At 40.6% G+C, this 26,966-nt stretch overlaps 1 protein-coding gene across 1 annotated transcript in view; it reads right to left on the reverse strand.

Moving 5' to 3' along the window:
• Nucleotides 1-26,966, reverse strand: part of LOC117545536 (probable G-protein coupled receptor 158) — a 147,097-nt gene that overhangs the window by 31,087 nt on the left and 89,044 nt on the right. The window contains exons 6-7 of the mRNA XM_034215353.1: nt 18,247-18,356; nt 15,984-16,222 (exon numbers count right to left, since the gene is read on the reverse strand). Coding sequence (XP_034071244.1) covers nt 15,984-16,222; nt 18,247-18,356 — 349 coding nt within the window. The remainder of the gene's footprint in view (nt 1-15,983; nt 16,223-18,246; nt 18,357-26,966) is intronic.

A 26,966-nucleotide genomic window follows, 5' to 3' on the forward strand; every position in this document is an offset into this window, starting at 1 on the left:
CATAATATCGAAACAAAAAAATAAATTACATTAATTTCCACAAGTGCATTGTTGAAAATCCTCCAGAGCAGCTTCGCAGGGTGCTTCCTGTCCTTCAGCTTTTTTTTCTCACTGACAGCCACAAATACTAGCAGGGATCCCTAATTTCCTGTCTGGTCTTAAAACACAAATACACACCAACACACAACTAGTGTTAAAACCCAAACTGAAGGATTGTTGTCCGTTTAAAGTGTTTATGTCACGACACACACCTTCACTTATTCTGAAGTGTCCGTCGTGTCCTTAGCTGTCTTCCCTTCACAAGCTTCCTCTTCTTCTTCTCTTCCTCTAAATCCCCCCCCCCCCCCCCCGCCCTCTGCCTCATTTCGCACATCCCTCCAAGCGTCATACTTCACAGGCTCCTCTCTTCCTATTCCCTGCCACCTCCCCACCCCGCTCTGTGTCGGCCTGTCTATCACTTATCAGAGGCAGACGCTTCTCTAAGGGATCCATCCTTTTGCCTCTTCCCAAACAGGATTAGTCTCCCCTGCTGTCAGACTGGCCTCAGTGAGATGCCCATCACTGCCTCCTGCTTCAAAAGTCTGCCATTAAGGAAGCTACTGTAGTGCACACAGAAGGCCGTCTGGATACTCACCAGATACATGAGGGGAGAAGCTGCAACTTTTAACCAATTCAATCACTTTTCATGCTTGTTAGCGTGACAGTGTTATAGATTCTGGCCATTTTAGGGACTGTACATAAATTATTAGCGATCATGAGAGTGTAGAATAATACAATGGAGAACTGTTGCATTCTAATTCTGTTTAAAAAATGCCTTTGTGTGTGCGATGGACCTAACTGTGGTTAACAATATGCAAAGGATGTTTGTATATGTATCACATCTGTAATTTACAATTGATACATAACTAGTAACTAGCTGAACATTAGCAGCTTGGTTAGGTAAATAGTTTCAGAACTATAGATGAATGTGAATCAAAAGAAAGTGAAATGTAATATGGTGTAAGCATAACATACATCGTCTTATAGATTTCCTTTAATATGTTTTCATCAGTGGCGAGCCGTCAGGGCCCTCTGTGAGGGCCTAAAATATTCCAAAAAATAATATTTGAAAACATGAAAAAAAAAAAAAAAATTAAATATAATTTTTTTTGTTAAATGTTTCATTAGTTTTACCTAAATAACTTGATTTAATTGTATTTAAAATAACATTTCCAAAGAAATAAATCCTTCGAATCTGCCTGTTCAGTTTCTGTTGGAATGTGAAGGGTTACATGCCGTCTCTGCGAGTTATGAGAAGACGGGAGAGCTTGTTGGTCCCTCTGTAGATTCACAGAGGGCCCAGCTATAGTACCTCAACGAGAGAGTAATGTCAAATGACAGTACAATTGACCAATCATATCTTCCCTCTAAATGGGTGGGCTTATGGCCGTGTTGGAAATGAAAATGCAACGGTTGGAAGTGAATGGACTAGGTTGGAATGACACCACTTTACCAGTGTTGCAAAATAATGGACAAAGGCATGCTAACTCAAAGCTAGTTAGCAGCTATAAGGATTCCAAGGAACAGGAGGGTTGTGTACCGGGTAATAAATCTACAAGTGGTAGTCCTCCCTCGAACTCTCTGGATTTGGGAGGACGAACAACAGGCAGAGCCCAGCGCTCTGAAATCTGTGATGCGACCGGCTGGCCTGCATTGTTATCACCCAGGAAGAGCGCCTCTTCAACCCCTGTTCCTACTAGGAAACAGCCGTGGACAGCTGCTAAAGGGAGAACTACAAAAAATCCTCCTAAACCACCAAGTGTGCCAATCCAGAACAGATACACTCCGCTGACCGAGAACCGGAGATCTCTTTCTGATGACCTAGAATAGATAATCTGTCCTCTTCACACAGCAGGGTAAGGACCAATAGCTACTCCAAAAGTAAAAGGCTAGAGGGAAAGCTAACCACTGGGCCTGAAACTCTGATTGTGGGTGACTCTGCTGTAAGAGATGTAAAAAATCTGTGTAGTAAGAACAACACCAAAGTACTCTGTTTTCCCAAGGATGTGGTCTCTGACTTGGCTGAGAAGATCCTGCATATTGGGGCTGAACATCCGACTGTGAAGAATGTGGTACTGCACATTGGAACAAATGATGTTGTGAAACAACAGTCAGAAGTGCTGAAAAAAGACTTTAAATGTCTGTTGGAAACTGTCAGCTCTCTAAATGCAGAGGTGTTCATCAGTGGCCCTCTACCGCCAGTCAGAAGAGGAGTGGAGAGATTCAGCAGATTGTTTGCACTGAACACCTGGCTTTCAACTGTCTGTACTGACCATTCTGTCCATTTTATTGACAACTTTAACTTTTTCTGGGACCGCAGACATCTTTTTAAGGCAAATGGAGTTTGTCTGAACAAGTCAGGAGTGAAATTGTTTATCTCTAACGTATTCAACTGCCTACGTCATCAATCTGTTCCCTCTGCCAAGGACAAGCAACAAGAGGAATCAAAACAAGAGAAAGACACAACACATCGCTCAGAAAACCTTGAAAATCTATCACTGCACCCGCCTGAGGAATGTCTTGATTATGGGAGACCTATGAGACAAATGGAGGAGTCTCCACCGCCCTTCACCCCCCCCTATCACCTCTGAGGATACTCTTCCTTCACCCCACAGCTCTCTCTACTCTCCGTTCACCCTTTCACCCTCGCCCACCCTCCTGGAGATCGCTGAACACACGTAGGCGATACGCAGGGTTGGCAGCATGTCCTTTACCCCCGCTCCTCAACGACGCCCACCAAAATCACCGCAGAGACGCGCACCATCTCCCCCGTCTCCATCACCGTGCCTACGTTAACCACCTCCCCTCCCTTCAAGAAAGCATCTGCAGTCTCCGAAGCCTGATAAGAATGTGTGTGTACAAAACGCAACAAACTCTTACTGATATCTGCTGGGTCCAGGCTCAAGGGCGTATGGTACTCTCAACTCTTTCCAGGACAAGCCGGGGCCCTGCCTGCCAGTAGCTTTGCCGATGTCTGTGTTGATAGGTAATAGATTAAGAGCGGTGAATCAGCTTAGAAACAGGAAGTGCTCAAACGTTTGTGTGAGTTTATCAAATTTAGTAGTGATTCCATGTCAGCCACAGCTTGTCACAAAAAATCTTACTGATAGTGTATCTAACAAACTTAAACTAGCTTTATTAAATGTCAGGTCTCTGGCAGGAAAAACATTTTTAATCAATGATTTTATCACTGAGCACAATCTTGATTTTATGTTTTTAACGGAAACTTGGATTGAACAAAATAACAGTGCAGCTGTTCTTATCGAATCAACCCCTCTCAACTTTAGTTTTGAGTCAGGAAAGAATGCATAAGAAAGGGGGTGGAGTTGCTATTTTGTTCAATGATTCCATTAAATGCAGGAAGACATCTTATGGGAACTTTGCTTCTTTTGAATATGTGGCCCTTCAGCTGAAATGCTCCTCTCGAGCTCTGTTCCTAAATATCTATAGACCACCCAAATACTGTGCAAGCTTTTTTGATGACTTTACTGAACTGCTGTCTATAGTGTGTATTGACTTTGACCGTCTAGATATTGTTGGTGATTTTAACATCCATGTTGACAACCCCCAGGACAGAGGGGCTAAAGAACTGTTTTGTGTTCTTGATAGCTATGGACTGACTCAGCATGTGACGGAGCCCACGCACAATAAGGGGCACACTCTGGACTTAATTATCTCAAAGGGTCTGAATATCTCTAAGGTTGTGGTGACTGATGTTGCACTCTCTGATCATTCCTGTGTTTTCTTTGAGAGCTCTATTTCTGTTCACAAAAATGTTCAAAAAGAGATAACCACAAAGCGATATTTAACTGAAAATACTAGGGAAATGTTTACTCAGAATTTTTCTTCCATACTTGCCCCTGCTAACATCTCAATAAATGAGCTAGTAGATCATTTTAATTCAAAAATTAAAAATGTTATAGATGCCATTGCTCCAACTAAGGTAAAGGAAGTGACTGGGAAGAAAATATCTCCATGGAGAAAGGCCATGACCGTGAGAGCAGAAAAAAGAGAGTGTCGAAAAGCTGAACGTAGGTGGCGAAAAACAAATCTCCAGGTTCACTTTGAAATCTATAAAGAGAGACTTGGCCTTTATAATTTGGAATTGAAAAACGCACGACAGTCTTTCTTCTCTGACATCATTACCAAAAACAAAAACAATGCACGTGCCTTGTTTGCTACCGTCGACAGACTAACTAACCCCCCAGTGTCAGTAGCCTCTGAATTTCTATCCACCAGGGCATGCAATGATTTTGCCTCCTTCTTCACTGACAAAATTCAGAAAATCAGACAAGCAGTCAGTGCCTCTGCATCAGGTACAGCAAATGTGTTGTCCCTATGTCCACCTAATATCAATTCAAACACCATGACACAATTCCATCAGATTAATGATAAAAACCTAGAGGACATTATTCAACTTCTGAAATCCTTCTCCTGCTGCCTTGATATTATTCCAACAGGATTTTTCAAAGATGTTTTTCGTTGCATGGCCTCAGATCTACTTCATATAGTAAACAAATCTCTTCACTTTCCACAGGCCCTGAAAACTGCAGTCATTAAACCGCTCTTAAAAAAGAATAATCTAGATGCTTCAGTAATGAACAATTACAGGCCCATATCAAACCTGCCATTTCTAGGTAAAATCATTGAAAAAGTTGTTTTTCAACAGTTGAGTAATTTCTTGCATTTAAATAACTATTATGATGTGTTCCAGTCAGGCTTTCGTCCAAACCACAGCACTGAGACTGCTCTTGTAAAGGTCTTCGATGACATCCACTTAAACACAGACAGTGGCAGAACTTCAGTGTTAGTATTATTAGATCTCAGTGCTGCGTTTGACACTGTTGACCACAACATATTACTAGACCGACTAGAAAACTGGGTGGGACTTTCGGAAACAGTTCTAAATTGGTTTGAATCCTACTTAAAGGACAGAAAAAACTTTGTTTCTATCGGTAAATACACATCTGAGTTGACAAATATGACATGTGGGGTACCTCAAGGCTCCATCTTGGGGCCTCTTCTCTTTAACATCTACATGCTACCACTGGCTCAGATCATGAAAAACAACAAAATAAGTTACCATAGCTATGCGGATGACACACACATTTACATAACCATTTCACCAGGAGACTATGCTCCAATTCAAACACTGAGTAAGTGCATTGAACAAATCAAGGACTGGATGTGTCAGAACTTTCTCCAATTAAACAAAGATAAAACTGAGGTAATGGTTTTTGGAGCCAAGGCAGAACGTATAAAAGTTAGCGCTGAGCTTCAGTCTGCAATGTTCAAAACAACAGATAAAGCCAGAAATCTAGGTGTAGTCATGGACTCTGACCTGAGTTTCAACAGTCACATTAAAACGGTTACTAAATCAGCCTACTATCACCTAAAGAATATATCTAGGATTAAAAGACTAATGTCACAGCAGGATTTGGAAAAACTTGTCCATGCTTTTATCTTCAGTAGACTCGACTACTGTAATGATGTCTTCACAGGTCTCACTAAAAAATCTATTAGAAAGCCGCAACTAATTCAGAACGCTGCTGCTCGAGTCCTCACTAACACTAAGAAAGTGGATCACATCACTCCTGTTCTGAAGTCTTTACACTGGCTTCCTGTGTGTCAAAGAATATATTTAAAAAATACTGCTGCTGGTTTATAAAGCTTTGAATGGTTTAGGCCCAAAATACATTTCTGACCTCCTGCTAAATTATGAACCATCCATATCTCTCAGGTCTTCAGGGACTGGTCAGCTTTCTGTCCCCAGAGTCTGAACTAAACATGGAAAAGCAGCGTTCAGTTATTACTGTATGCTCCAAATATCTGGAACAAACTCCCAGAAAACTGCAGGTCCACTGCAACTCTGACTACTTTTAAATCCAGACTAAAGACTTTTCTTTTTGCCACTGCTTTTAATTGAACTATTCACATCTTAAACTGCACTGTAACTTTTATCCATGTATTTTTTCTTTTAATGTTTATTTTATTATCTTTTCTTTTTAATGACTGATTTTAAATGCCATTTTCTTAATGTGTTTCGTTTTTTGTAAAGCACTTTGAATTGCCTTGTGTTGAAAGGTGCTATATAAATAAACTTGCCTTGCCTTTATTTTCGCGGACTTTATGACAAGTTCCGCCCGCTGTGAAGTCTATGCAAGTGGTGCAGTGACGCATCCTAAAACCCGGAAGCAAGCTGCGCTAGGATTCCCTTGACAAAAAAGCAATGGGATTTCTCCATAGGATTTTGGAAGATAGCTGGAAATAAGGTCCGTGGAAAACGAACCTGTTAGATAAATAACCTGTTCGATAAATGCACGTTTTGTCCAGCCTGATAATATCCACATGTCTACCCTACTTTTATTATTTTCGAATCATAAATCTAATCGATAGATTTATGATCGATAGATGTATGATTAGCATAAGTTCGTTCATGATGGCTCACTTCAGTGATAGCGATGACATTGTTGCGAAATTATTAACCGAGTCATTTTCAAGATTGAGTTACAATGATAAACTGGAGTGGCAAAGGATCAGCTGCATGACCCCGCCATCAAGTGCTTCATGCAAAAGGGCAGGAGGATGGACTTTGTGTTTAAGTGATTTGATCATCAAAGGTAGGCCTAAGTCATTTTCAATGTGGGCCGCCGTGCCGACTTAATTCATTTTTAATTGTTACTTGGCTGTGGGTGCCCTGTCATGATAGGTGTTTATATAAATGGTGTTGTTTTGTGTGGTAGAGGGTCGCTGTCATTGATGCGTTTTGCACCCCGGGCCACTGTTTTGATATTCCGCTGAAGCATACGGTGTGACGTAATAACTCTTCTTTTTTTTTTTCGAGGGGGGGGGGGGGTCAGAGGCCATCAGAGGGCCTAGGTATAAAAGTCACAGCTTGCCACTGGTTTTCATAATTGTATATATACCATGTTATTACCTTGTCAGGGACCAAGCAGTAAGGCAACAGGACACAGAAGTTTAAATAAACTGGGATTTTTATTTACCCAAAAGTCCAAAAAAAACATCACAAATCAATAATTTCTAATAACTAGGCCTAAAAAAGAGGTCAACAAAAAATACCTCAAAGAAACATGGCATCAACTTAACAGGTATTAACTCAACAAACTGACCTGCTACAATGAAAAACCAAGGAACCTATGTAGTTGCTTGGCCAAACCAAGTTGAAACCAAGGGATAATTAATAGTAACAGAATACACAAAGGACACTGACAAAACCCAAATCCCCCCTTTGACATGGAAGCAGGTGGTTTGTCCCAATCTGTCCCAATTGGCTCCTTGCAGTATTTATGAGTCATCAGCGCTTGACCACGCCCTTTTACAAGTAAAAGTAGGTGCAGAATATTCAAGTGTTTATGCTGTGGAAAATGGTACTCCGCAAGGTAGTGTATGTAGTCCGTTGCTGTTCAATATAATGATACATGACATCTTTAATCAAGTTCATCCAAGTATGGGAAAATCTTTGTATGCAGATGATGGGGCTTTGTGGACAAAAGGCCGCAATGTAGCACATGTTGGAAAGAAAATACAAGCTGCAATAGTTGAAGTGGAGAAAAGGACAAATAAATGGGGATTCAAACTGTCAGTAGCTAAGACGCAGGTCATTTGTTTTACAAAACGGCATAACATTGCTCCTATATCGTTAAAATTGTATGAGCAACCTCTTGAACAGGTTAATACAATAAGATTTCTTGGTGTTTGGTTTGACGGAAAGTTAACATGGAGCAATCATATAGGAAAAGTTCAAAATAAATGTAAAAAGATCAACAATGTACTTCGGTGTTTGGCGGGACAGGAGTGGGGAGCGAGTAGGTCATTACTTCTGAATATATATTGGGCACTCATGAGACCTGTATTCGATTATGGGTGTATAGCGTTCATGGCAGCAGCAGAATCAAACCTTAAAAAGCTGGATGTCCTACAAGCTCAGGCCCTGAGAATATGTAGTGGAGCTTTTAAAACATCTCCAGTATCAGCAATACAGGTGGAAATGTGAGAAATGCCTTTAAGGATAAGAAGAGTGAAGTTAATGTTGGCATACTGGGTAAACCTTCAGGGGCATAGTGATAGTCATCCTGCGAAAAATATCTTGAAAGATTGCTGGGAGCACAATGAGTCACATTTAACAAGTTTTGGATGGATTGGCGATGTTAAAGCAGCAAGTATAGGTTTGAATCAAATACAGTATTGCCCCACAGTTCCAATCTTGTCCATTCCACCCTGGTTGTTCCCATTGCCAAGTGTAGACCTCAATATACGAGAGGAGTTAAAGGAAAAGAAATAACTACCAGTATGGCGCATAGTCCAGAATTATTTTGCAAGATATCACTCAGACTCAACAATCATATTTACAGATGGCTCCAAAGATCCAGAGACAGGGCGTGCAGGGGCAGCAGTTTATATCCCAGTGAGTAATACACAAATAAAGAAAAGGGTAACAGACCATGTGTCAGTATACACCACAGAGTTGTTGGCATTGGTATTGTCATTGAAATGGATAGAGGAGAAAGAAATACATAATAGTGTAATTGCATCTGACAGCTTTTCAGCATTATCAAGTACGATCAGGCAGATCTTCATCTAGAATGGACATAATAAATGAAATATTTCTAATTTTATATAAAATGCAAAACAAAGGCATAGCAACTCGTTTCATCTGGGTTCCTGCTCATGTTGGTGTGGAGGGTAATGAACAGGTGGATATTCTGGCCAAACAAACACTCAGAATTATGAACATAGACATAGAAGTTCCACTCAGCAAAGCGGAGGTTAAAACATTCATACAGAAATATGCAAGAACATTGGGATCTTAGTGATACAGGAAGACATCTTTATAAAATTCAAAGGTATATGGGGGATGGAAGGAAGGTAGGGTTTAAAAGAAGGGAGGAAAATGTCATTTCTCGGATGAGAACAGGTCATACAGGTCTCAATCATACATTAAGTATAATAGGAAAGCATCCAACCGGAAAGTGTATACACTGTAGCCAGCCAGAAACTGTTGAGCATGTTTTACTGCTTTGCAGGAAATATAGTAGCCTACTCAGAGAAATGTGCTTTTCCACACACTCAAGAAAGCAAAATTCCATGACTTGTCGCTATCAGGGCTGTTAGGGAAAAAATCAGGCAATATATATTGTGAGATTATTACGTTTCTAAGAGAAATTGATAAATTAAAAATAATCTAGAGTTTTGGTTCTTTGTTTTGTTTCTTTTGTTTATTGTTTTCTGCATAGTCTCTTGTCCACACTCCAGTCCAGTTGGTGGCGGTAATGCACCTACAAGTTGGTTTGCCAACCGCCAATAAACACTAAAGAAGAAGAAGAAGACCACGCCCTTGGCTGAACCAGGAAGTAACATCCCCCAATGGACATGGTAACTCAAGAGACAAAGAAAGTAATGAATACAAACAAACAAATACTTGTGTTATCTGTGCTAAAATGTTTGACGTAATGTCAGATAACAATCAAATAAAGAGTTTACCATTTAAAGCAAATGTGTGGTGTTAATTGCAGCTGCACTGAAGCAAAACTACTGAAGGTGAGGGTGCAGTGTAGTTGGTTTACCCTGTGTGGCTGAGGCCATCACATACCTCTACAAAGAAGGTCAAGTTAATAGGCTTGTTTGAGACAAGCGAGACCTGCGCAATTGCGATCAACGTCTTGCTAGTGCGTTGCATGATGGTTAGTCATTTTGTCCGACTTGCTCTGGAGGCTCGCCTACATGAGACGTTGAAATCTCGCGGGACAAAGACGCCCGCAGCCTTGAGAGCGAGGCGCGGCGAGGCGGCGCAGTTCCTCTCCACGGGCTGCGGAAGCGAAATGCTTGATGGGAAACGGCTCGCTGGTATCTCGAGCTGAGCGCTCATTGGTGGTTTTTACCCCGTGCTGCTGATGAAACTCTCCAATTGGCTCGGCAAAAGTTTGTTGTTGTTTTGTGTCAGTTTTACGTCGCCACATCCATTCCCATTTTTCATCATTGTTCCACAATATTTATCATCATGAAATTAATATCCATATATTTTATAGGCCTACTATACTTGCACTGCTTACCGTTTTCATACTTTATATATCTTAGCATATTCAAACACACTGTTCATACTCACATGCTGCTGTGTATATCTAGTGTATTCATACCCCTCACTGTTTATTCATCATTCAATTCATTCTATATTTTATTCTGTAGATTGTGTACATTACTTTTCACTTTACTGCTTGTTGCACCTGGTTAGAAGCTAAAGTGCATTTCGTTGTCTCAGTACCTGTAATATGTGCAATAACAATAAAGTTGAATCTAATCTTGAGCAGGAACAAATGTATTTACTTAGTACATATCTGACATTAACGATTAAACACATGACGTGTGCATTCTTTATAAATGCAAACCGAGTCAAGCCGACTCCGGAGGTGGCGGTATGCACCTTAAAGTTGTTTGCAATCCGCCAAAAAATCGAGAGAAGAAGAAGAAGACGAAGCCGACTCCGAGCATGGACTCCGAGCTGTCCGACTTCAGGCGAGCTTTTTGAGACCTCCCCCAGCTGCGATCGGCTATTCTCGTCTACTTTCGAGGCGAGCCGCAACGTGTCTCAAACAAGCCTAATGGTTTGGTTTCTGTTGGCAGGATTAGAGAGAAACTGTTGGCCTCATTTTCTTTTTTGCTTGGTGGAAAGGTGTAGCATGGGTCAAGTACATGTATGCATTATTTTTTCACTTTTGTTAACATTGGAACAATAACTTAGAAATAGATAGTAATGTCTTGTTCAAACACTATTTGTAACTTCCATTTTGTTTCCACATTACTCTTTGGAGCTCATGGACATAACAGAGACGGGAGAACGACTTTCAACCTGGGAAATGGTACCTTCTGAGGAGCATGTGAATGCACCATTGGCCTGGGCACACTAATTCTGTGAGAGATAATAGTCATGTTCTGGTTTTTTGTGTTTCATGTTTCCAGTGTTATCTTGAAACGTATTTACTCTTTGGTTCTTGTCTTGTTTACATCCTACCTTTGTTTTTTCCTCCCTCCTTTGTAATTGTTTGCCCTGCCATGATTATTTCCACCTGTGTGTGATCTCCTTGCTGCCCTTTTCTCTTTACCTGCGTACTCCAGCTGTTTCTTGTCAATGCAATTAGTCCTGTATCTATATATGGCTGTCCGTGTAAATGTATCCCTGTGGATGTTTCCTGCTGTCATTGTCTTCCTCAGTTTGGTTCAGCTTCCCAAGTTTCCTGTGACTGGAATATTCCTTTTTTTGTTTGCCAACTTTCCTGTTGTTTAACCATGCTTGTTTTTTTTCAAGTTTTATGTTTTTTGGTACCAGCTTTAATTTAAATTAGCTCGCTTTTAGTTCTTCATTTCTGCCTCCCTTCTTTTGTACTGCACTTGGGTCCTTTTTGCCTTACCCGGTGACAATGTTTGGTAAAGCTAGATAGGCATGCCCTCTTGGAAGAGTTTGACATGTTTATGGTAAAATCCATGACTTGGTGTCACCTGCTTTAATGCTGGTGGCAGTCCAAGACACTCTAAGAGAGTATTGCTCCATCCTGTTTATCAGAGCATCCAATTGTTAACGCAATACACAGCGGTTTACGCTTAAAGTGTTTGTGGCTAAACCTTTCAGACAAATCAAACAATGGACATCGCCATCAAAATTCACAACTGCAACCTTAAGTTTAGAGCAAAACTATCCTTTGGGGGCATGCCACTGAATAAACACTTCTATTCCAGAACAATCATATCTCTTGGCGAGTGGAGCGGCATGTTTTGGAGCATTTTATCCCTCGCTTTAAGAGGTGACTCTATTGATCTCCAACAAAGAACCCGCCGAAGCAAAGAAGTTTATCACACTTGTACAAGATTTGCCAGCAAATACCTGTTTATTCCCGTCTGACGTTATTTGTCACTTGAACAACAATGGATGCTTTGTGCTTAATGCTCGCTGGAAATATCAAGATGCAGTTGAACGACTTCCAAAAGTACCCTCTATTTGTCCGCAATCCATTTACTGCCAGTGCCTTCAGTTTCCATATAGAAGAGGACTGTAAATAAGTGAGATATGGTGCTGCTTTACTGTTGAAAACTCATTTCAATGAGGTCAGGAATTTAAACCAACACATTAAGACGTTCATTCAGTCTGAAACTCTCAAGGGTACCTTCAAGATGCTTTTTATAAGAGGCTCAATCATAGAATAAAAGAAGGCATTTGGAGCAGTTTTTAAGGAATGATATCTTCAGATTATTCAATGCCACGTCCAAATGCAAGGGAAGTTAACGGTTTTGTGCCAAGGAGTTATTTTTACCGACTGTCCTATAAGTCCGCACTGAACTGAGATAAAAAAGGGTGTTGAAGTTTACTGATCCTTCAGCAAGTAAAAGAAAATAATCAAAGAGAGACGGGATGACATGCAGGTAATGGCTTTAGGTTAAAAAGTAAAATGATAAAACCAATGTAGATAACTTGATGGAAGTTTTTATTAGTTTCAAAAATATAATGCAATGTTGAGCATTGAGCTATTTAAACTGTGACTATTTATTTTTGTTCCAATAGACGTTGAAGTCAAATGATTCATCTACATCAGGGGTGTCCAAACTTTTTTCACCGAGGGCCACATACATACAAATATACGAAGGGCTGGGCCACTCACTAGAAGTATATCGCCTCATAAGTTACGTTATAAGTCAGCAAGATCAATCAAATGTAGGTAAAGTAGGCTTGTTAATTGAATATGCTTCATGAAAACAAACAGCCTACATCACAACTCTCCATAGGGTTTCATTTATTTTATTAGCAACTCATTCCTTAAAACAGAAGCTTCAGATTGCCCATAAGAGGAAATAGGAAGGGTATATTTCAAGCTTGTTATGTAAATAAGTTATTGGGCTTTTTTTCTTTCAATTAAGAATTATTAGAAACAGTTTTCAACTTTAATTGACTGAATGTATTTGAAATATTTGGCTTATTTACTCATGAATAATACTGTGTAATATATGTTTACATATATATTTGAGAAGTACAATATAAGACAAGCACAAGTTTCATTTGTGGGCCATATTTCATTATACTTTTTGAATTTGCTGAGGGCTAATTCACAATGTCTCGCGGGCCACATTTGGCCCCCGGGCCGTAGTTTGGACACCCCTGATCTACATCATCATTTGTGGACGTTGCACTTTTTTCTGCCACCTTTTGCCTTTCTGGGTGCATCAACATTCTCAAATGAGCCAAACCTAAAAACTATTTTGGATTATTTCAAGAACTTTCAGCGTTTTCAGCACAATTTGAAATACTTAACAAAGCATACAAATGGCTAGAATACAACACAACTTATGAGTCATTTGGTGGAGAAAAAATGTGTTGGAAAAGTACAAAATTTGAAGTATGACAACGAAAATGATTAGAGTCAGTAGAGGTATGAGGCACCTGACCCTTGATGCATTTTCTAAACTAAATGTAAGCCTTACCCAGGCTACCCTCAAGCCCAAGCTATAAGCCCAAAAGCTCCTTACAGTAAGTGTCAAGCTGGACCAAAAATGTAATACATGTAAGTAGAGATGTCCCGATCCCGATCCCCGGATCGGATCGGCCCCCGATACTGGGTTTTAAGGTGGATCGGGATCGGCAGATCCAATTAAATGTCATGGCCGATCCATAGTTAATATTTCCCATGATTCCATTGTTACGTTGTTACGTTGTTTGTCGTTGTTGTTCTATTGCATCAGCCGCCATTATCGAGTTGGAAAAGTGGAACGGACACATATCGTTAGCTAGTTAAAATGTCTGCAGTTTGACATCATTTTTAAATAACTACAAGTGAGTCGCCGACTGCGACATGCAAAGTCTGTGGTGTGGAACCAGCCAATTTCACTTGTGGAAAACTCCGGTTTTTGTCGTCTAATAAATTATTTGGGTGCCTGTCTATTTCTTAATGTATACGAAATTAAATGCTGTTTGCCAACACAAAAAGTGATATCGGAAATCGGTATCGGAAAACCGGTATCGGGAAATATCGGGATCGGATCGGAACCTATATGAAAATATCGGAATCGGATCGGAAGCTAAAAAATGAGATCGGACATCCCTACATGTAAGTACCAAGCAACAATATGTGCTTTCGTTGACTTACATTGGGAAAGAGCCTTTGGTAAATTATCGTATATTTTTGTATTAACTACATCAACTACAAACACATGAAAAGCCCTTACGTAGGTCCTAAAAGTTGTAAAATACGCTAAAAGTTCAATCCAGAGTTGTGTTCCCTCCATTTATCTGACTGAGCTGAGATCGGTCGTGACGGAGTGACCTGAAGGTGGAGCTTAGGCCAAATGCAAGTGGGCGTGTTTTATGGGCCCAGATCCTGATATTGTTGTCCTTGAATCGCTCAATTTTTGGCTTCAATTTCCAATGAGCAACATTCATAGGGAGTGATGGGACCCCGCCTCCAACGCTGTACCCAGTTCTCTTAAAGGTCCCATGACATGGCCATTTCTACTGATCATAATTCCATTGTTGAGGTCTACTAGAATAGATTTACATTGTTCAATGTTCCAAAATCACATTGGTTTCTCATACAGCATCTCTGTATAGCAGTGACCATCAACTGGCGGGCCACATCCGGGCCGCCAGACATTCTCATCCGGCCCGCACGGCGGAGGTGACTCTGGTGTTGGTGGAGTGGTTAGTGCGTTCGTCCCCACACTTTTTTTTTTACAACGTCTCGTGAGTAATGTGCAGTACCGGAGTCCAACAGAGAGGCAGCAGCTGCGGGACAGTAGACTGCGTACTGCGTAGCCTTCCCTGCCCTGCCCTGAAGAAGAAGTGATCCTTGGTTAGCGTGAAGAGTCTGCCTTATGCGCTCCGCAGCAGTAGCCCCGCTGCGAGGCTCCGGCGACTTCACAGTACATGCACCCCCCCCCCCAACAGAGTCCAACAGAGAGGCAGCAGCTGAGGGACTGTAGCCTGCGTACTGCGTAGCCTTCCCTGCCCTGAAGAAGAAGTGATCCTTCGTTAGCGTGAAGAGTCTGCTAAGTTTATGCGCTCCGCAGTACCTGAGCGTGCTCCACTAGCACCCCCCAGTCAACAATAAAAAAATTCTGGGCTATATAAAAATCGCTGGCTCGCGTGTCTATTGGATACATTTTGGCCCTTGGACAAATGTAGTTGGTGATCCCTACTGTATAGTATGTGTATTCACTCTCTGTCCCAAACGGCTTGATGGAGCTCCTGCCCCCCCCCTTCCCCTATGAGCCCATTGTGCTCTGATTGGTCAGCTCGCCCACTCTGTTCTGATTAGTCAACCACCGTTACAATGGAACATCAGTGATTATGTGTTACAATGGCGTTAGCAACCAGAAAATGACACCAGCAATGACAAACAGATGAGAATGCTGCGTGGGGTCTGGGTGCCGTGTTAGCGGAACGTTGCGGGGCTCGCTGCTGGAGCGGACAGTGTGAGCTGGCTTACTGGTGTCGTTTCCTGGTTGCTGCGGGGGATCTGCAAGACAGCGAGACACAGCGAATCCCAGCCCGAGCACACACCCGCAGCATGGCTGTGAGTCTGTGTGTGCTTAGGCCGAGCCCAGGCCGAGCCTAGCGTCCCGCCGTCTCAGGCTGAGAAATCTGCGGAGCTGAGAAAAGATTGAGTGTGTGTGTGTGAGGAAGTCCGCGGATTGGTCACTACGTCACTATACCCAATATATCACTATACCCAAAAAGAAAAAAATGGAAAAAGAAAAATCTCCAACGAGGTGTTTTTTCTGTGTTAGAGTTGTACTCGCTACAGGGTGTACTTTAAGGGTTTGTGACTCTGCAGACCGTTTACATGCAGAAAAAGCTATATAACACACAAGGGTAATAACCGGAAGAGCATGTCAAGGGACCTTTAATACATCCATTGTAGGTACAGGAATACAGAACACTTGCTTACCGACAGCCATCATGTAGTCCCATCTGTCCAGCAGACACATGCTGAACTGCAGGCCCTCTGGGGTGAGGCCGGCGGCGATCAGAGCCGGGCTCAGTTCAGGGTTCTGACACACAGCGGAGGTCCAGGCCACCAGGAACCAGAGCACCACCAGCAGGATCACGATCAGCAGCCGCAGCACCCTCCAGCTGGTCATGTAGGGTGTCCTCTGGGCCGTGCGGGACAGGAACACCTTCAGCACCCTGAGGAGGTGAAGAAGTACTTTGAGATTGCTGGGTGAAATTATGAGAAGTGAGTCACATATTCTCTCCCAGTGATTGATATCTCTTGCCCCCAGCTTTTGCTCTTTCTAGCATGTCCACTTGAATTAAATGTTCAGTGAGAATTCAATTAATTCCTGTTCGGTAATTCATTTTGTAACATCTCTTATGGGGAGAGAAGATATCAGCGGAGGCCAGGAATTTGTCTTGGTGGAGATTAAGGTTACAGATTCTTTGTTTTAACAGTTTTATTTGGACATCTTGGACTACAACACTTTCTATGATACCTGTGTTTAAAACCGTTATCAACAAACTTGCTATTATTTACTTATAATGCTTTATAGCTTTACTTATTAGCAGTCAAGATTTATAATGCTTTATACAATCATGAAGTATAATTGTACTTCATAATTATGTAAAAAATGTTTCTTTAACTCTTCTTTTCTTCTCTAAGTAAAGAAATGTAGTACCATGTTTTGTTTCAGTTTCCGAAAAGCAAACTATTATCACTTAGCATCACTTATAATCCCATTGTAATGCATTATAACATTAATGACTATGTATTGACTCTATAATAACCAATGTACTAACTGTCATACATTATGATCCTCACGTTATATTTGAGCTTATGAGTCATTATAAAATGCGTTGTGATGTGTGATGATTTATTTACATTTTAACTATATTTAATTAGTGCAATAAACATATTATAATGCATCTGGTCATATGGGTGCCTGTTTTAAATGTTTCATCTCAGTGATGGTTAAACAAAATGCTATTCGAACAAACATTAAAATGAATGCATGCAGAGTGAGTCAGTATTTGCACGGTATCTCCACTGCATGCAAAACACAACAGCGCCTCTGCAAAGGGAATTAAAAATGCAACTCATCAGCCAGAATAGTTTTAAAGTAATCTGATGCTGGGTAAGGAGAGCTTTTCTCTCTACAAAAAGTCACTTCTCTTTTTATGGTCTCGGCGCTGCACCGATCTGCTCTCTCTTCGACAAGACTGTGACAAATCTATCTTATCTCTGATATATTCAACAGGACCGGGCTGTAAGAGCTTGGCCCCGGGGCACACTTCACACACAGCGAGCCCGGGAAAAAGTCGAATTGGTAATTTTACCAAGGGAACACTCTCGCTGGCCTTTGGCCTCCTTCTACCATATCGGCAACACTCGCCCGGAGCTGGAGAGCAAGAAGTGAGTGTGTTTACGAATAGATACTTCAGCAGGAAGCACAGAGAGGAATTCAAATGTGCTTATGGACCTTGTGCACATCTGTGTGAGTGCAGACTGAGAAGAGGCGGAATTATTGAAATGGAAAAAGGCTAACATAGGGCACATTAATATCAGGAGAGGAAATGAGATCAGAAAAGGAAAGGAGATTATGTGAGAAGGGCAGATGAGGAGATAGGAGGAGATGAAAGGATGAGAGTTGAGGCAAGGAAAGGAGATTAGATGAGGCAGGGAAAGGAATGGTAAAGGAGATAAGGAAATGAGAGAAGATGGTGAGTAAAGGAGAGGAGATATGAGAGGAAAATGGAGAGGTGATAATCAAAAGTATATAAAAAGAAGAAAGGAGAGTGGATGTGGGAAGGAGAGGAGAGAGGAAAAGAAAGGATGGGTCAGGAAAGTAGAGGAGGCGGTAAAGGGGATGAGAGGCAAGGAAACAAATGGAAATTAAGTTGAGAAGGGAGAGGAGATGAGGGGAGGGGAGGAGATGGGAAGAAAGGAAAGGAGACGAGGTAAGGAGAGGAGATAGGAAGAGAGGACAATAGAGGTTATGAGATGGCGAGAGGAGACGAAAAGCAAAAGACATAAAGGCAACAAGGAGATAAATGAAGAAAATATATGAAGAGAAATGGATCGGAGACCAAATAAAATAAGGAGAAGAGGCAAGGAGAGGAAATTAAGAAGAAGAAAAGAGAGGAGGGAGGAGGAGGAGGAGGAGGAGGGAGGAAGTAGACAAACAGGAAATGCCTCAAGATGATTCCAGGCCTACCTGTACAGCTTGAGGATGACGGTGCCGTACATGACGGAGAAACCCAGGAGGCGCACCCACCTCAGGAGGATACAGCGAAACACACTGGGCTGGAAGAAAAGGATCATCACCTGCAGAGGGATACAGACACACACATTATATATATTCTTTTTTTGCAAACAGAGCATGGCACACCCACTGCTGGCTATACTGATATTCGTATAAGAAGGAATCAGAGGACAATATGTGAGAACCAGAGCAGGAGGCAGAAATCCCCTATGTATTACTAAATATGTTATTCATATGTCAGCTGCCAGAGCACATCAGCTGTTAGAGTCTGAAGTTAGTTGTTCTCTCACTGGTGGTATTTAACAACCCCAGAGTGTGATTGTTTGCATGTTCATTTGAGTGGTGTCTATCGATTAAATAATATAATTGCGTTAATCACAATAATAATCTGTGATTAATCATGATTGATTATTTAATTATTGGGATGAAGTCTAACAATATTACGACACTTGCCTAAAGCATCACCCTCTGTTGAATGTGCGCTCCACATAGGATTCTATAGGGGTGTTCATATTGCGAGCACCATCATTTCGTGGTGACAGTGTCTTTCTTCTCCCACTCCTACTCAACTTCAAAAACTAGCGCATCTTAATCAGCTAAAGCAAACGAGTGCAGTCGCCATTGGTCATGGATTAGGTGTGACGTTAAACTGCTCACTTATGTCCAATGGTCTTTAGTCGTAGTTTGTGCTTATCTTGGCTTATGCAATACATTTAATGTTACAAATACGTGCTGGAAGTTGGGATCAAACTTCATATTGTGATTAATTTTCCTTTTTTTACGTGATACGTTTTCCACAATAATCGTAAGCGTTAACATCCCTTGTTCCTTTGTATTTTCAGGACATGGATGTTTCTGTATGTGCACATATACAGCCAACATTCTTTTTGTATGGTTTCTATGTCATTTGAATTTAAAAATACCTTTATTAAATGGCTCTTAAAATATCAGCCTTTCCTTCTTTTCTAAGAAATAGTCTCACATGTCAAGCTGTACAGTTCAGAGCTCCCATTTGCACTATTGTTACAGCTGCGTTTTATTTGAATAGTATGGCTCAGCGGGGCGCTACTTGTCAAATCTCCAGTGACCCGAGTGAAGCGGAAAGAACCTGTGCAGTGACTCTGAGCACATTTCCACTGAAGCAAAGAAAGCTGCCTGGCTCACCTGATGGATAGACATCCGCCACGATGTGAAAGAATGACCGCTTTCTGAGTCAGCCTGTTCAAATGTGCTCTGCATCAGTTCACACAAAACATGCACAGGAAGTTTGATGATCGCTGAACGCCAAAAGGCTAATGATTGTTCCGCATGTAAGACGCCTGATGAACGATGAATGCAATCAAATAAATCCCTTCATGACGCATCTTTATACCAGCTCCCACATTTCAAAGCACTGACAGATGATTCAACTGAGTACTCTAAGCCAGCCAGTGAGCAGCATAAAAACTTTTTTTAAAACATAAAAACCGAGGCTCTTCTGCCTCGAGCCTCCCTCTAGCAAGTATTTTATACTTACAGATTTCAATTTAAGCTTATTTTCTAGTGTTTCTCTTAATTTCTTTATTGAAAACAATCATAGAAATAATTAAAAAAAAACAAGACCTACAATAAAGACGGGACATACTGTCTCAGAAAAGTAGTTCCATTTTTTTTTTCTAATTATAAATCAATGCTTTGCCACATCTTACAGCTATTTCTAAACAGAAGAAGTATCAAACAATGCTATTTTCCCCCCGTGAAGTCTATTTGGGTGATTGTACACGGAATGCGAGAAAATGTTTCATGTGGCAAGTTTACATACAATGGGAGCCATTAGCCTATTCACGCAAGTATACATTGATGCTGACAAACTAAAGCTGTCGATGTTGAGATTCTCCTACTGTCACCAACGAAATAGAGAAACAGGTAAGTGAATCCACCTTTAGTCACTTGACATGACCATTAACAATCTTAAATGTTGGTGAGTCTATATAGCTTTAAATGTTATATATATTTGTCTGAACAATACCTCTCTGCCATATTTAAACCTTATTTAGAGGATGGTTGAGTGTTGATGGAGCAGCTACAATGTTAGCCCGGATCAATTCGAACTCCATTCAATCACATTGCCTCTGACAGCAAGTTGAATATCATTACAGATGCAGATAAACATATCCCACTGGAGTACAGCCAGTAATATATCCCAGCTCTTAAGAGGCCTCATCATCCGAGAGACAGCAGCTATCCAGAGTAATTAAGCCTTAGCAACGACAACACCTCAAACCGTTATTGCCTCAACTAAAAAAAACAACGCTGAGGGTGTAGCATTCTGGCTGTAAGATGTGTTCAAAGCAAACATAATATCTAAGGGTTAGGGTTGTGTAATGGATTAAATTGTTTACGTTGTGTGTGACCTCCAAAATAAATGCAGGGTAAATGGTATGGCACAAAGAAATTATTATAAAATGAAAATATTTAACAGCTATTCAGGAAGTTTGAATTAAAATACATTCTCAAGATGACTCACAGTGAGCATGTTTTGAGCTAGGGTTACGTTAAAATGAGCAATTTACTCCACCGCAGCGTGTTTCTTGCTTTTATCATCACCATTTGACCATGTTTGTGTAATGACAAGCTGATCAGTTTAATCCATTCTACCAAAACGTGACTCAGTGTGCATTTAGGCTGTCATAGCGTCCCTATTTCCAGCCTTCAGTCCATCCACTCTCAGTTCAGCTCTATACAGACATTTCTCTCACCTCCTGATTAGGAATTTGTCACACAGAGTTTAAAGCAACAGTTTCCTTCCATCCACAATCCTCATCAAAACCTCGCTGCGCCAAATTCATTCATTAGTATGCCGGTCACGAGAAAGCGGGGAGCCAAGTCCATTTTATACCCAAGAACAGGAATTATAGCTGTTCCTTTCAATGCTCCGCCACCTATGTGGCCCACCGTTGCAGCTCAGGATTGTATAAATTATTTGGTATCCAGTATTAAAAGTAAAGGTTCCATAATCATTTTGAAAGTTATTTATAACCAAAGGAATCCATCCATATTTCTGACAAATACACATTCTTACATTTCAGTAATTATGTTGAAAGCAGCTTGGCATGACTCATAGCTTGAACATCAATATACAGTGTATGCTTTACTGACATTTCCTTTTCTTTTTTTTCAAGGAATAGATAAACAATCGGGGAAATAGTAATGACTTTCTTTCAAAGAGTTATGTGAGAAGCTTGGTGGTTGTTGGAGCTAAGAAACTTTATTGTTGTAGCTGTAAAAGCCACCAAACCAAGAGGTGATAATCTAAGCATAAAGATTTGAAATTTCTAGCGAGCTAGCTTTCTCTTTCCAAAATCTTTTGTTGTTGTTTATGTTCCACTAGGATCTTTGAACCTTGATGATATGATAAGGTAATGATAACTAGCAACAATAGTGTGCAGTGACTGTTTGCAAGCGAACCATTGTGCTGACATTACCAACAGTATCTGGCAACACAACGAAAGGTGCTGTAGTTCATGAAAAAATAGGTACAGTGCTTAACTTTCCCGAAGGCTACACATTTACACGTTTGTGTTTGGAAGGATTAACCAACAAGTCAGTTTTAGAAGCATTGTGAGGCATTTACTTTTTTCAGACAAAGCAATGCTAATGTTTCTTATATTTATGCTAAGCTATGCTAAGTGTTTGCCCCCCTTCATGCACATACATGAGAATGGTATACATATTTGTATCTCTCTCTCAGAAGATTAATTTGTAGGTTTTTTCTAATATACTGAGCTATTCTTTTTAATCTGCATTTGTATATTTGTTTGGCTGCTTGAGGGCAGCATAACAAGCTGTTGTCTATAAATACAATCAACATCTTGTAAGCTTATGAAGTTAATTTGCTAAACAGTGGCAACATTTACTCCTAACCTGGCGACCTGAGGAATACAAGCCCAGTATTCTCTCCCCTTTTAGCTCTGTTTTGGTCCCCACCAACTTCTTGGAAGAATATCTGGATCTTAAGCTTCTAAATGCTAGGTTGCCCACTTTTTGTGTCGGAGAGCGTTTGCAGAGAATTGTTGTCAGTAGCTTATAGAATAAAATAAAAAAGGTACATTTTTTTTTATCAATATGTTTATTGGTTTTTAGTTTACAAAAAATCACATACATAGGACGAAGACATAGAGCCAAAAGCAATACATATATACACAGGACAACTACTTTACTTTACATTAAAGAAAAGTAGCAACACTAAATTAAATTGGTACATACCACAAGGGCACTCTAATACATCGGCAACCATCCAGTTTTCCAGCAATAGGACCGTATTTCTACAGAGGATATCACAGTCATTTACATTTTACCATATTATAGCATATTATAGAATTATCGCATTATCCTGCCCCAGTTTCGTTCAGAAATTGAGATAGGTCGATGTTCTTGGTGTACTCTATAAAACGTCCCCAGACCTTCTGGAACAGTTCTTATTTGTCTTCGAGAATGTAAGTGATTTTTTCTAAAGGCAGACATAAAGAAAGTTCCCTAAACCACTGTGCAATACTAGGTTTGCCCAACTTTTTCCATGTTAAGGCAATCACTCTCTTTGCTTGTAATAAACACATATCTATAAAAACTTGTTTATAACGTTGTATGTTATGTCCATCCGGATATAGGCCAAGTAGGAACATTTTTGGTTCCAGCTTTAAGCTGATCGCTAAAATATTCTGTACTGTTACCCTAACCTCTTCCCAGAATTCCTTTATTCTTGGACATAACCATAGACAATGAAACAGTGTGCCTTTTCCTTCCCCACATCTGGTGCACGTGTCTGGGATATTAGCGTTACATTTATTCAGTTTTTCTGGTGTAATATACACTCTCATTAGCCACTTGCATTGCAGAAGCTTTAGACGCGTATTACCCGTCTGTGTTTGGGCCGCCTTACAAGCTGTGCTCCACTGTTCCAATGTTAGATTTTCCTGTAAGTCATTTTTCCAGGCATTGAGTCTAGAGTTCGAGGATTCTGAGGAGAACGCCAGCAGGAGATCATAGAGTTCAGATATGATGCCCTTCCCAAAGGGGTTTCTAATTAAAACTTTCTCCAATATGGACAGAGGAGGGGCCAGCATGAGTCGATCCTGGTTCGCTCCTACAAAGCTCCTGAGTTGCAAATATTTAAAAAAATGTTTACGAGGGATATCGTATTTACTGACAAGTTCCTCAAATGATAAAAACTTCCCATTATCACTTCCAAACAAGTCTTTTAACTGTCCCACCCCCTTTTCAGCCCATAGTCTAAAACCTCCATCGGCATTCCCTGGCGCAAAAAGAGTATTTCCCCAGATCGGGCTGAACCAGGAGAGAGAAGAAGGTTCGTTCATATATTTTGTAACCTCCTGCCAAACACCAATCATATTTTTAACTATAGGGTTAGTTGTAGTTTTTTAAAGATTTTTAGGGTTGTCAGAATATAGATAAGTGGGAAGTGGGAGCTTTAAGGAGCAAGACTCAACATCCCTCCACACCGGAGGCCTCTCCTCTGTGTAGTAAAACATCAATGTTCTCAGCTGAGCTGCCCAGTAGTACCACAACATGTTAGGGAACTGTAATCCTCCTCTATCATAAGGCAAGTACAAGAGAGATAAACGGAGCCTGGGGCATCTGTTATTCCATATAAAATTACTAAACATTTTCTTCATTCTAGGAAAAAAATCTGGTGGGGGTGGCAGGGGGATGTTTTGAAATAAATATAACAGCTTTGGGAGAACATTCATCTTGAGTATATTAATTCTACCCATTAGAGAGATTGGAAGGTTTGACCATCTGTCAACTGATTTGGAAATAGACGCAATAGTCGGATTATAGTTAGAGTTCACAATATCTTCCAATTTGGGAACAATCTGAATACCCAAGTAAGTGAAAGTATTTACTGTTCTAAAATGACCAGCATGTTTGGGTGGGTTAGACCTTTCCTCCGAGTTAAGGAGCATGATGGAGGATTTTGAATTATTTACTTTGTAACCCGATATTTGGCTGAACCCTTTAATCAGATCCATAAGAGCCGGTATAGAATTCTCCAGATTTCTAAGGAAGAGAATCACGTCATCAGCGTAAAGAGCTATTCGATGGTCAAACCCTCTCACATGTATGCCTGAAATCATTGTGTGCTCTCTCACAGCAATAGCAAATGGTTCAATTGCAATTAAGAAAAGAAGGGGGGATAGAGGACAACCTTGTCTACAGCCCCTACCGATCCTTATCGGCTTTGATATGATATTATTGGTAATTATTTCTGCATACGGGTCGTTGTATAAAAGTTTTACCCAATTACAAAAATTCTCCCCAAAGCCAAAGCAGACAAGAAGTTCAAACAAATAGGACCATTCCACCCTGTCAAAAGCTTTTTCAGCATCTAATGCCAAGAGAGCTGTATCCGGCGCCCCCCTTTGGTCATGTAGAACGTTCAAAACCCGTCTCACATTGTGAAATCCCTGATGGCCAACCATGAACCCATTTTGATCCTCTTTTATAATTTCCGGCAGCAGGCCTTCCAGTCTTCTTGCCAAGATCTTACAAAGTATCTTCAAGTCTGAGCATATTTTCGCACTTGTCATTTGATTTCCCAGGTTTTGGCAGAAGTGTGATCAGCGCCCCTCTCAGGGTGGGAGGAAGTATTCCATTTTGAATAGATTCAATAAACATTTCCAAAAGGGGTGCCTTTAATTTCGCTTCAAATTTGTTATAGATATCAATGGGCAGGCCATCCGGTCCTGCTGCTTTCCCAGATTTCATGCTCTTCACTGCCTCGGAAATCTCCTCCAAAGACAATACATTCTCTAATTTCAAACTTTCCTCATCCGATAATTTGGGAATCGTGAGGCTATCTAAGAATGGACTCTGGAGCATTGTCCCCTCGTCTATTTCAGAGCTGTATAATCTTTCATAATAATCCCTGAAAGCCCCATTTATTGCCACAGGGTCTGCAACGGTCTCCCCCTTGTCATTATTCAGCACAGTGATAGTTCTTTCAATTTGAAGTTGTTTTATACACCATGCCAGGATTTTACCTGACTTTTCCCCTTGATCAAAGATGGATTGTTTAAGCTTCAGTAAATTAGCTGCTGCTTTAGAGGCTGACATTTCATTATATTGTGCTCTTAATAGTAACAATTCTTGGTGTAATTTAGGACAGGGATTTCTAAAATAGGTGTTTTCCATGGCTTTAATTTTGGACTCTAATAATAATATTTTTTGTTTGGCTTTTTTAGATTTAGAGCTCATAAAGTTAATAATCTGACCCCTAATATAAGCCTTAAACGCTTCCCACCTAGTACTTGCAGATGTTTCAGAGGTGTTAAGCGTAAAATATAGATCAATTTGTTTTCCCAGAAAGGCTATTAGGTCTGAGTCCTGTAACCATTTGTGCTGGAATTTCCATTTGGGGGGATCCCTCAACAGCCCTGGGTCTACATACACAATACTATTCGGGGTATGATCCGAAATCAGAATGCTGTCATACATACAATCCTTAACTTTGCATACCAAACTTGCAGAAACTAAAAAGTAATCAATTCGGGAATATGTTTTATGAGTATTAGAAAAACAGGAATACATTGATAATCCAGGGTATCTGTCCCTCCATATGTCCCTCAAATTTAGCTCTTTAATGGACTGGTGAATAATTTTCCTACTTTTGTTATGAGTCTTGTCTATATGTGAAGCTCTATCCTTACCGGGGTCTAGAGTACAGTTAAAGTCTCCAGCTATTGACCTTCGAGAGATGCCAAGATAAAGAACAAGTCATTGAAAAAATGTGTGTCGTCCTTATTTGGTGCATAAATATTAACCAGATTAAGACGTTCTGTATACAGAGTACCCTGAATTATCAAATACCTTCCCATTTTATCTGCGATTACCTTTGTGACATTTAATGGAATGGACCTACTGTATGTATAAGAGTCATGACCCCTCTCGCCTGGGTAGTAAAAGGAGCTGAAAATACCTCGCCCCGCCATCTCGTCCTTATTCTGATGTCTTCATTCAAGACCAGGTGTGTTTCTTGGAGAAAAATTATTTTGGATTGTAAATCCGTTAAGGCCCTGTCACACTGTCCCGAAATTGACACCCGATGGACACACGAATATGGAATTGTGAATTTCGCACGAAGATGGCCCCGAACCACACACAAAGGCAACATTTACATTACATTTAAGACATACAACTGCAATGAAAGTACCAAAAACAATTATGTTACAGTACTATGATACTGTACTGATATCTTCAGACTTTGTTCTTTACTTTATCCGTCGTTATATGTAGAAAATATTACGTTTTCTCCGTAATGTTGTTTCCATAACAACAACAACTTCCTGTCAACTGTCCTTCAAAATAATATATTATATCCTTTTTAGTTTCACAGAACACAAATTGGGTTATTTACATAATATATTTACATGATTTTGTTGTGCAATAAAACAACCCGATGGACACACGATAAAGGAAATGTTCAAATTCGGCTGTGATCGTAGCAACATCGGGCCATTCGTGAGGGCATCTTAAGCCTTCGTATGACCGCCGGTGGAGTTTCTCAGGCTCCGGCAGCAACTTCGTGAGCGGTGGCAAAATCTTTGGCATGCCTTAAAATTGCCGAAGGACCTTGCGAAGGTTCATTTTCGTGTTGAATTCGTGTGTCAATTGTG

This window comes from Gymnodraco acuticeps, unplaced genomic scaffold, assembly GCF_902827175.1.
Source record: "Gymnodraco acuticeps unplaced genomic scaffold, fGymAcu1.1, whole genome shotgun sequence".
Classification (NCBI taxonomy): Eukaryota; Metazoa; Chordata; class Actinopteri; order Perciformes; family Bathydraconidae; genus Gymnodraco; species Gymnodraco acuticeps.